A 12,026-nucleotide genomic window follows, 5' to 3' on the forward strand; every position below is an offset into this window, starting at 1 on the left:
TCAATGATTGTGGAAAAGCCCTTAATAAATTTCCGATAGATGTTGGCAAAACCCACGAATCTTTGGACCCCTTTCCTGTCTTAAGGTGCAGGCCAATCCAGGATAGCAGATACTTTCTGAGGGTCCATGGAGATCCCCTCGGTGGAAATTATGAGCCCCAGGAACTGGATGGACTGCTTCTCAAACTCACACTTCTCTGCCTTGGCGTGCAAGCCATGCATCCTTAGAGTGTTTAGCACTTTCCTAACGTGATCACGATGGAGTTCTAGTGAGGTAAAGAAAATTAGGATATCGTCCAGGTAGACAATCACAAAAAGGTCAAGGTACTCTCTAAAGATGTCGTTCATAAAGTGTTGAAGCGTAGCAGGGGCATTACATAGCCCAAACGGCATCACTAGGTACTCAAAATGTCTTGACAGGGCACTGTGGCTTTCACATATATTTGCAAATGCATGAAGCTAAACTCTGTCCTTGACATGAACTGTGTAGACAGGGCTAATTAGTTTTTCTATTTTAGCTAGTAAGTGTGCTGGAAATTTTTGTTGTTTGTAACATACAGTGTACAGTGCTGTGTTCCAGCAGGCTTCCCTTTTAACTCCTGTAACAAAATATAGTGAGGCTGAGCACTGCTCGGCCATTCATTGGAAGCTTTGTATTACATAAATGAATGCAAAACTTCCTCTAATTAGCTAACATAGAGAGGCAGATGGATGATGTCACAATCTTTGACTCAGTCAATCAATCAGAGGAAGCTTTGTATTCATTCAGGCTCTCACCCTGTTCCTGTTATTTTGTTCCCCATCCCACATCAAAACACAGTGCTCTATACTGTATATACACTGCTCAAAAAAATTAAAGGAACAGTTTGAAAACACATCAGATCTCAATGGGGAAAAATATAATGCTGGTAAATATAATACTGATATGAACTGGGATTAATGTGTTAGGAATGCAAGGTTACCCCATTGTTTGATGGAAATGAAAATGACCTACAGAGGACTGAATTCAAAGACAACCCAAAAATCAAAGTGAAAAAATGATGCAGCAGGCTAGTCCATTTTGCTGAAATTTCATTGCAGAAACTCAAAATGGTACTCAGTAGTTTGTATGGCCCCCATGTGCTTGTATGCATGGCTGACAATGTCAGGGCATGCTCCTAATGAGATGATGGATGGTGTCCTGGCGTATTTCCTGCCAGATCTGCACCAAGGCATCACTGAGCTCCTGGACAGTCTGAAGTGCAACCTGGTGGCGTTGGATGGACTGAAACATGATATCCCAGAAGTGTTCTATTGGATTTCGGTCAGGCGAGCAGGGGGTCCATTCAGTGGTATCAATTCCTTCATCCTCCAGGAACTGGCTGCATACTTTCGCCACATGATGCCGGGCATTGTCGTGCACCAGGAGGAACTCAGGACCCACTGCACCATCGTAGGGTCTGACAATGGGTCCAAGGATTTCATCCTGATACTTAATGGCAGTCAGGGTGCACCACTGTCTAGCCTGTAGAGGTCTGTGCATCCCTCCATGGATATGCCGCCCCAGACCATCACTGACCCACAACCAAAACAGTCATGCTGAATGATGTTAAAGGCAGCATAATGTTCTCCACGGCTTCTCTAGACCCTTTAACATCTGTCACATGTGCTCAGGGTGAACCTGCTCTCATCTGTGAAAAGCACAGGGCGTCAGTGGCGGACCTGCCAAATCTGGTGTTCAATGGCAAATGCCAATCGAGCTCTACGGTGCTGGGCAGTGAGCACAGGGCCCACTAGAGGATGTCGGCCCTCAGGCTACCCTCATGAAGTCTGTTTCTAATTGTTTGGTCAGAGATAGTCACACCAGTGGCCTGCTGGAGGTCATTTTGTAGGGCTCTGGCAGTGCTTATCCTGTTCCTCCTTGCACTAAGGATCAGATACTGGTCCTGCTGATGGGTTAAGGACCTTCTACGGCTCTGTCGAGCTCTCATAGAGTAACTGTCTCCTGGAATCTCCTCCATGCTCTTGAAACTGTGCTGGGAGACACAGCAAACCTTCTGGCAATGGCACGTATAGATGTGCCATCCTGGAGGAGTTGGACTGTGCAACTTCTGTAGGGTCCAGGTATTGCCCCATGCTACCAGTAGTGACACTGACCCTAGCCAAATGTAAAACTAGTGAAAAACAGTCAAAAATGATCAGTAGGGAAAAAAAATGTCAGTGGCCTCCACCTGTAAAACCATTCCTGTTTTGGGGGTCATCGCATTCTTGCCCATCTAGTGCACCTGTTGTTAATTTCATTAAAACCAAAGCAGCTGAAACTGATAAACAACCCCCTCTGCTACCTAACTGACCAGATCAATATCCCAAGAGTTTAATTGACTTGATTCTATATTCTAATTTAAAAGTGTCCCTTTAAATTTTTTGAGCAGTGTAGTTGAGACTACATACATATAATACAGAGTGCCTACAAGCACAACTGTTAGTGCAGTTAATAGTTCATTTGAGCCAGCTTGGCCCAAACAAACTATTTAAAGGGACATTAAAGGTGGAGATAAGCTTTAATATTTTATGGGCAAGAATAGGCATACATACGCAAGCCATTATTTAAGGTTTTCTCATTTCACAAATCCAATAGTAGATAGCATAGGTAGCATTCATATTGTAGATAAAACAAGGTACATCATCACAATGTTAATAGCTTTAGATAATTTTGTACCACCCCACCTTTGATGATCCATCTCATTGGACAAATACTTTGTGTCACGTACACTTTACTTTTATTGCAAAGGTATTCTTGTGCACCAAGATTTTTCATTTACAAAAAACTGTTGAGCTATGGTGGCATGTGCAGCGCTTTTGTCTGTAACCACGTATACCATGCTGTGTTTTCCCAAAAATGTTATACCAAAGCAAAACTCTCTCCATTCTAACACCACATGATCACACGGCGGAAATATTTTTCACTCAAATCTTCAAATTGACAGACCACACAACAGCAAGAACAGAAGAAAAGCACATACTGTTTATTATGAATATGTACAACTTTTCCACGTCACTGGATGAAACGTTCAGCATATATTAAATAAATAGAAAATCCATAAGGTAAACAATGAAATGTGGCAATGTATAAATTGCTAATTTTAGGGACAAACATGATTTTACTAAACTATCTGTGAAATAGATGGTTGCGCTATACCCTAAAGATGCAATAAGCATATATCAGTAAAAGATCAAACCACATGTGCCATGTGTTATCTGGTCAAGGAAACTTGGCAAAAAGGTCATATTAGGAAACAATGTGGTAGACTGATGTTTTATGGCAAATTATCATATGCAGTATGTTTTCACTGGCCATATACAGCAGATCTACCCGCTTCATAAACAGTCCAAGTACTTTCACAAAACTGCCACAAACACACAAATTCTGCTTCTACTTATATCTTCATTTATTTTATCCTTTCTAAGCTCACCATTTTGGGATATGTTGGTTTAGGGACATCACAGTGATTACCAGTACAGAATCTTCATATGTTTTGGTTGTTGCTTGATATTCAGGAACCTGGAATTGTCACCAGTATCTTCTCCTGACTTTCTTCTAAGCAGCTATTAAAAAAAGATAACCTTAACCCTGCTTGAGCCCGGCAATGCAAATGTTGCCTGACTAAATAATCTTTTTACATGCGAATGTTTTCTTATGGGATATGATGAAAGTAGGATAGTAAGAAGTGTTTTTATAAGTAAATTGCAGACTTGGTAACACATCACTTCACCTAAAAGATGGTTAAGCGCTGCAGCTGAAACACCCTATTAGCGGAGCATTTCCCAGGAAAACTCCCATCACTCTGGTAGTTATCTAGGCCGTCACTACATTTTTTAAATAATAAATCACAATTCTGCTTTCTGTCTCTGGTCTCTTTTAAGTACTATGTGCTGTGGAACTAAGCATCCAAGTGGATGTGTGTGCATTTACAATGGTATGCAGATCAGCAGCACTCTCCTAATACCGAATTACCAAAATACAAGTGCAAGAAAGGTTTTTCATAATTCAGTGACTGTAGTAATTTATGCTAAACCTGTAATTTGACTAGGTCTGAAGGACCTTAACACTATTTCTATTTTAGAAGCAAGAGAAAAAGCAGAGGATAAGAAAATTCAATTCAAAGCTTCATCAGTAGCCTTCTTTTGTGCCTCTTATTACAATAAAAAGCAGCATTGCCCATAAAGTCTATTCACCTCCTTCATACAGAAAATAAAGCTAGGAGCACCATTCGGTGGAAAATTCCTTCTTAACATGTCATTTAAAGCATCAAGAATATGGACATCTAGGTTCCTGGTGCTTTTGAGGGCAAATGCCCATTGTAACTTACAACCAAGTCAACTTCTATGATATGCCTGAATCGACAGCCAAATACTGAACGTCTGAACCGAAAGGGTAGAGGAAGATGACCAGAAATAAAATAAAGTTTCTCTTGTAAGTCCCCAGTTCTAATAATTCCAGTTGAAGAATGCATGTTTGCAGACTTTCTCAGTTGCAGTCGTAAACAAAATCGTAGTTGCTAGGCTCCTTTGGAATTGGGGGAGGTGCATCAGGAATTTGTATGTTTTCCAGGTCTAGAAGGCGCAGTTTTATTTCCATGCTAAGCAATGTGTCCATGTCAGTTCTTGTTTGATCACTGATCATTTCCTTTCCAAGTAAGGCATTAAGTCCATCTGTCCATATGCAGTACTGTGCAGAAATGAAAATAGAAATTAATGTTTATGATAATGATTTACACATCTGCTATCAAGTGACAATGGCATATTGTATATATTTTGGCTACCTTTATTTGAAAGACAAAATGAGTTAACTGACTCACAAGTGATATAGTATATCAATTATACGTGGAGTCTGGAAGTTGGCTCCTCTTCTCATATTTGGAGTATGGGATTAGCTTGGCCTTTTTTTTCCCAAGTACTAGGTGGCTACCATTTCTGATCTCTTTATGGAAATGTTAATTGCCTGCCCGTGTCTATTAATTTTGCCTTACTTCAGTAGTTTACAGTTTATTGAAATGATATTAGAATAGAAAGTTAGTGTGAAGTCAAAACTCCTAATATGCAATACTGGTTACTGATCAGTGACTCAGCATATGAAAACTTTTGGATCCACTTGACAGCCATGCAACTACCATATTCAAAAAGAGAAGTCAGCAATGGTAGCCTATATATTTTCTTACTATGAGCGTCCATTAAAGCAGAACTGCGAGCTCGGTAATCAAATAAGATTTTGTACTTACCACAAAATCTTGAAATCCATTGAAATATAAAGGAATTCAGATACAGTTTGGTTATACTGTTGCCTATTGGACACTTTTTCTTTATCCTCCAGTGAGGGACATAGAAATACAGATACAGTTGGGTAGTTAAAATGCAGTCCAACTGAGCAGTGGACAACAACCACTGACAGGGGAGGGGGGCCTGTCTGCAACTTAGGACCACCTGAAGAACAAAAGCTCATATGTGACCAAATTAATCGATATCCCCTGCAAGACAAGGAAGGCTGCCAATGACCAAGAGGAGGTCACAAGGGATCAACACAATGCACAAGATTAGAACAGAGAAGGTCACAATCAGACGTTAAGGACTCCTAAACCAGCGAGTGGCTGCGAACCAAAAAACCCTCCAAGCATGTAAAACATAATACACTGATTATGGAAGAACAGGCACACAAAATGATGTAGACAACAATAAAACGCACTGGGCTAATACCCAAAGAACAGGTCCCCAAGAGAAAAGACCAGCCAGCCTGCACAGAGAGATTCAAACCTTAGGAATCAGGGAAGGACAATCTCCATAGTAAGATGGAGGTTGTCTGGATAAACATCCAATCTTGTTAAATTAAATTTTCAAAAAATGTTTGAGAATTATCAAAGCATAACAACCCATAAAGGCTCTTGAGACTGGTAGAGAACTCAAATTGTACAATTCCATGAAGTCAGCTGGACTGAAGGTAGAAAAGTGTCCACAAGGCACCCCCAGGAAAGATAGGCAGGGAAAGAGGGTATATGTCAACTTCAGACTGGTAAAGTGGCACCAGAAGACGGAAGGATGAAGGAGGAAAAATATCCACTTAGCATCCAAAGATGCCAATGGTGTTTCACAGAAGAACTCTGCAGGTCCTGCCTAACCATAGGTACAGAGCATGATTCTAAGATCCACCACAATCCAAGGAAGAATTTGTGGCTGTGGAGCAAGAAGAAGGAAACTTAGATGCACTGTTAGGAATAGTTACCTAACAGGAAGAAAAGGGGAGGGCATCTGGGGAATCTTCTTCACAAGACTTGCAGAGAAGCCACAAAAGAAGGACCTATGTTCAGGTGAGCAGGTCCAATGAATTCTGGCAGACATACCTTATCCCCAACAGGGGGTAAATGCAGCAAGAACCAAGGGTGGTCCACTTGCTGATGGAGGGCATTAGTCTCTCCAGTGATGGTTTCTGTCTTCCATGCAGAAGAGTAAACCTCTCCCTTCAGTGTAGAAACTACCATATGAGAAGAACTAGATTTTAATGCACTCCTATTTGGGACAGCTTTTTTCATGTAACATATTGACTATGCAGACTGTGTATACGCTCTCATCTTTACTTCTGTATCTATCTTATAAGCTTTATGTGTTTATCATGATTAGTATATTGTTTCTTTGAAAGTTTTTAAACATATCTTTTTTCTAATAACATGTGACTTTTTTAACATACTATGGGTGCCTAGTAAAGTTCCTTGAGCATTTTTTTCTTTTGTAGCAGGTGTGGTTTGAAGGTCTTTCCAGCTGTAGAAACCCTAAAAGATCCAAGTCCTGGACCAGTCAGCTAATCCTCTACATGCAGGATATAACATACTGTATCAACTCCCCATAAATCTGAGGTAATGGCAGGAGACTCTGGTACTCTCTTCAGAGGTACAGGAATCTGTGTCAGAAGTGGCAACAGGGGCCGAGGAACCAGCCTGATTAAGGGGCCTGGAAGGGTCAGAGGATGATTCTACAGTGGTTGGTGCAGACACACACTTAGAACTGCTGTGGACAGAATGAGTGCAGCCAGTTGAAAAGTCCTGAGTAGACACAGAAGACTACGCGGATATTAGAAAGAACTCCATCTTACCTGATAGAGATGAGGAAGACTCCAATATAAATAATCCTATACCAATCAGGGTCAGAGGCTCTAGATTATAGGCATTGGTTCCTTCTGGCGATCCTGGGTAATGTCTTTAGAAACAATAGGGGCCTATAGCTTGAGGTCACCTATGGCAGTGGGACTAGCCTTCTTGTGGGGGCTAGTAGCACCCAGAAGTGTACAGGTGAGCAGTAAAAGCAGATCAGGGATACATGGGGTGGTTCAGGAGAACTAGCAGAAGGGAAATGATATTCCCTCTAGGTTGAATGGTGTGGAAATAAAAAGCACATGTGTCCACCCAGCAAATGAAGCCAGAACTCTGTTCTATAGACATAGTGCTTAGTGCAGTAGACTGATGATAGCAGGAAATTTAAACTGGCGCTTAGTGGAATAAACAAAGTTGTAGCTCCTGGTGTATGCCCAACCAGCCTTACTCAGTAAGTGAGTCTTCAGAGAAAAGGTCACATCTAGGGCTGTGCCACAGCTCTGGATCTTGAAAGTACTAACACAATACACTCAAGTCTGAAAAGTGCCACAATGCAGAGCCCAGTGCGCGAAGATCTCGTTCCAGGCTAGCCTCACACATCCAGTCTAGTGCGGTCTGGGAATGAACTTCGAAGCTAACTATGAGGAAATGCTTATCTGGATTGCTGCTATATAGAGAGTAACTCAAGTGGACAGAGCTGTAATGTGAAATCTAGACTGAAGTTCCAGAGAAAAAAATTAAAGAAGAAAGATGACTAGCAAAAAATTGCAGCAAAACTAAAGAAAAGGCATCCAATCTCCTAGGACACTAAAGTGTGGCATGTTGGATAGGGCAGTTGTTATACCGAGGCTGGTTTTCAATTTCTTTGTTTGCTAGTTTCTAATCCTCCTGTGGGTGGCAGTATACCGGTACTGTATCTGAATTCCTGTGTGGACTTTTAAGAAAAATACATTGTCTGGGCGTGATCTAATTGAGAGGAATACTTCCCTATCACTGGAATGCAAGTGGGCCCTTGACGTCACTAGGCATAATGCAAGGTCAAAGGGTGGTGACACAAAAAGAGCAGAAAATCATGCATGGGGGACCAGTCATCACTACAGGAACTGACGGGGAGGAAAACTGAATAGCCATAGTTTAGGGCAAGTATTCCTCTCTGTTAAATCATCCCTGGCCTGGAGTTGGGCTTTATTGATAGTAAAATGTACTGTAGGTGAAAAACAGACTGCAATGTTAAGGTCCTTAGTTTCGTTATTGAGTTTTGAAATTAAACCATCATCTACCAGCTTGTATCCTGTAACCTCTGCTTTGACCTCTAATTAAATGAAGTTACCACCCTCTTGAGCTGTTTTACTAATTATACACAACACCATTTCTTTAAATTTGCTGTGTATTGCCATAGATGTGCATTGAAATCTAGGGTGTATAAACTGAATACACAGTAGGTGTCATTTGTGTTTAACACATCTTTTGAATTGTATACCCCAAATACTCAAATAGCCATGCTGACTAATTTCTACTACAATATTTAAACAGGGCAATGTTTATTTCACATATTTTAGCTGAGAAAGATTCATATGAGACATTTTAGAGCACAAAACCCTAAGGAGGTAAAGTACATTATGGAAGATGCTTGAACGAGAGGTCATGCACTGAAAGCTGGAGACTGGTGTAGTCACAGGGGACTGAGAAAAATCACTTTACTGAAAGCTTAGTGAGTAAGTGAAATAACCCTTTGGCATAGAGGCAGAAGAATAATGGGATATATGATCATTTAAAAATGTTCAGAATCCAGTTATAGCTTTGTTTTTTGTTGTTTTTTTTTTAGCTAGAAAAAAAGATAGTTGGGTAAAATTATATTTCATAGAAACACATATATGAAGAAAGAATACATATGCATGCAGAGAGTTCATTGTACATCAGTGCAGAAGTGTAACCCTATCATTCACAGGTATGAACACACTGTGCACACAAGAGAAGGTGAACATACCAAGTAGATGTGCAAAGGTAGCGGACTTAAAAGGAAGGTATGGACTTTTTAAATCTTTCAAGATATACTGTACTTCTATGTGTAATTTGTGATTACATGTGTACATGGGATTCCCACCTTTTACATTATATATGCAGGCTCTACTTCCTATTTTGTAATGTTACATAAATGTTAATTGCTGTTCGGTCTTCCAATGGAAGCTTAAGGGCTGAGTCACATCAATGCATATTAACACACACACATAAAGCATTCAATGTCACTACATGTACATAGATTAGTCATTATTTAAAATGGTGCTTGTTCCAGAATATGTAAACCCCTACCTCGTAAAACAACTCATTCCGGTTAAAATAGAAACAAAAGGCAAAACATTTGTGTACACATTAAAAAAAACATAAATACCCTTTTTTAATAAGTGATCACATAAATCTGCACCATTATAGAAATTTTAAAATGAGAATTCAAAATATTGTAAGAGCCTAATTATGACGGATTATTTTTCAGGCAGAAGTATTCAGCTTAGGAGTTACAATTCCAGCAATCATTTTTGGAATGCACATATTACTGATAATGTTCATTCTGCTGAGCTCAATTAGCAATCTGGGGCCTTAGAGCAGCAAAAAAAGAGTTATTGGACCCCTTTAAATGTGAGGCACTATTTCTTAAGCCCCTTCAAAAAAATATGGTGTCTCAACTAGCACTATACTTTTAATCTAAATGTGAATATTATCTCTTTTTGCTGCTACAAGTCCCTATCCTCTGGGAAAAGTAAGCAGATTTACAGTTCATACCTGCTAATATCACTTCCTTAGAGTTGGCTGCACTTCAAAGAAGTGTTAATTAGTACAATAAAAAAGCATCTACTTTACTTATTGTTTTCATGGCTCTCCTGCCTCCCCTATACCGAATTATAATGAATGCTCCTTGCATCTGTGTGCTGGACATGGACAATTCTATACACCTTTTTTCACATATCCCAAATTACAAATAACTAACTAATCTATAACATCCTAACTGCTAGTTTAAATACAAAAAAACAGTCACCCATAAAATCATAGAGCCTTTTTAATGGGCTTTGGGCTTGTGTCAATGACATCAGTTTGAAAGTGGTTTTAGACACTTCTGAGATCATTCATAATTCATTGACAGGTGCATTTTGACCTGCACCTGATCTTCTGTCCTGCTTCAAGTAGGTTTTTGTATTCCCATAGACTTGTATGGAAATGCAAAACAAAAGCCTGTCGACAGAGGCCATTACAAAGATGGTTTAATAATAATATTATCAACAAAAAATGAAACTATTAAACTTACCTCATGTTTATCTGGAGCAATGAAATTTAATTGACAGTTGGAATCATACATGACTGAAAATGCTAGCTCGAGAACCTCCTAAACGATAAAACAGATAGCTAGGTATAAGTATTATACAGAGATGTAATGTACATAGCATTCATGCTAGTTAAGTAAAGATGTTAATACAATTGTAGATGTTTTCAGAAATGCTAATTAATGTCTGGATCAATCCATGAATTCAAGACAACTTACATACTAGGTTCACATGGTTTGGTCACATGACACGTGCAATGGCATTTTCTTATATTGATGTTCCCTATAAGATGCCACTTTTCTGACTTTTGGTTTGTCCACTATGGGGGAAACAGTGAACTGACCCTAAACAACCATGTATTATATTGTAACTGTGGCAGTACAAGGTGATATGAGAAATCAGTTATAAATTAAACACTGTATTTTGGATATTTGCTTGTTAATGTCAGTGCACTTCCAAATAAATTGATAGCCATTTAATATCTACATAAAAGAAACCTTGCCATGATGGAAATATGTAGTTTACCATTGCTCTTTTCTCCTTCCAGCTTTTCTATATTGTATGCTAATTCTGCATCTGGGACACACTAAGGAGTTTTCAAAAAAAGCCCAACAAATTGCAGCCTACATATTAATATTATGACAGGTGCACTTTAAGGAGCATTCAGTCAAAATCTACAGGGTTAGTTAATCTTTTCACAAAAAATTAAAAAAGTAAATTAACTTACACCTTCCCCATCCCCCTGGTCCCCGTTGCACTTGGCTTCTATGAAAACCATCTTCTGCCGCCCTCCCCAGCCAGTGAAACAATAAAGACATTTCAAAACGTAACTACACAACCTAGAGGCAATGTAGGATCAGAATTCTTGCAAAAGTGAGTGATCACTGGTCAGCATGATCACGTGGTCAATGAAAATCTCTTTTTTACTTCCAGGATGCCACCCCATCCTCAGGAGAGATTCTCATTGATCAGAGTTATCACATGGCCATGCTGACCAATGACTACACAGCAGTGAGAGCATTATGATTCTACATAGCATCCGGGCTGCATAGTGAAGTTTTGAAATGTCAAGACTATTACACAGGCTGGAGTGTGTGGCATTAAACTGAGATCAGGGCAGCTAAGTGCAGTGGGGACTAAAGAAGGTGGGAAAGGTGTTGCGAGTTAGTTCACCTCTTTATTTTATGTGAAACAAGTGTCTACTTACCTTTAGGCCTTGTTCACACCATGCATACAGTTTACATCAGTTTTCATGTGCATTTCAGTGAGTTTTATACAAATTGCAGATTCCTGCACAGAACAAATCCACACGTGATACTAGTGTTGTGGTGTGAACAGGGCACATTGATTTTAGTGAGAACAATTGATTTTGTTGTGCCCTTGCAGAACAAGTGCAGAAAAACTGATGCCTTTGTACCATAGTTTGAACGAGACCTTAGAGATTTCCCATCACATTTTGTACAGGGAAAATTTTCTCAGTGAAAATCCTTCCCTTTTGTATTCAAAGATAGAGCTAAAGAAGTTTGGCTGAAGCTGCAATTTAAAATGGTTCCTCAGCTAGTTTCAATAAAATGACAATTCAATTTACAGAGTACAGT

At 39.6% G+C, this 12,026-nt stretch overlaps 1 protein-coding gene across 3 annotated transcripts in view; it reads right to left on the minus strand.

The window, feature by feature from the left end:
* Positions 1–2,981: 2,981 nt before the first annotated feature.
* ELMO1 (engulfment and cell motility 1) overlaps positions 2,982–12,026 on the minus strand; it is a 533,930-nt gene continuing 524,885 nt past the window's right edge. For all 3 annotated transcript variants that reach the window (XM_089687036.1, XM_089687028.1, XM_089687045.1), the window contains 2 exons: positions 10,413–10,490; positions 2,982–4,707 (listed from right to left, as the gene is read on the minus strand). In XM_089687036.1, the coding sequence (XP_089543162.1) occupies positions 4,507–4,707; positions 10,413–10,490 (279 nt within the window). In that variant the 3' untranslated portion in view covers positions 2,982–4,506. The remainder of the gene's footprint in view (positions 4,708–10,412; positions 10,491–12,026) is intronic.

The sequence above is a fragment of the Staurois parvus genome, unplaced genomic scaffold, assembly GCF_062004578.1.
Source record: "Staurois parvus isolate SC_StPar_1 unplaced genomic scaffold, SC_StPar_1.0 ptg000020l, whole genome shotgun sequence".
In the NCBI taxonomy this organism is placed as follows: domain Eukaryota; kingdom Metazoa; phylum Chordata; class Amphibia; order Anura; family Ranidae; genus Staurois; species Staurois parvus.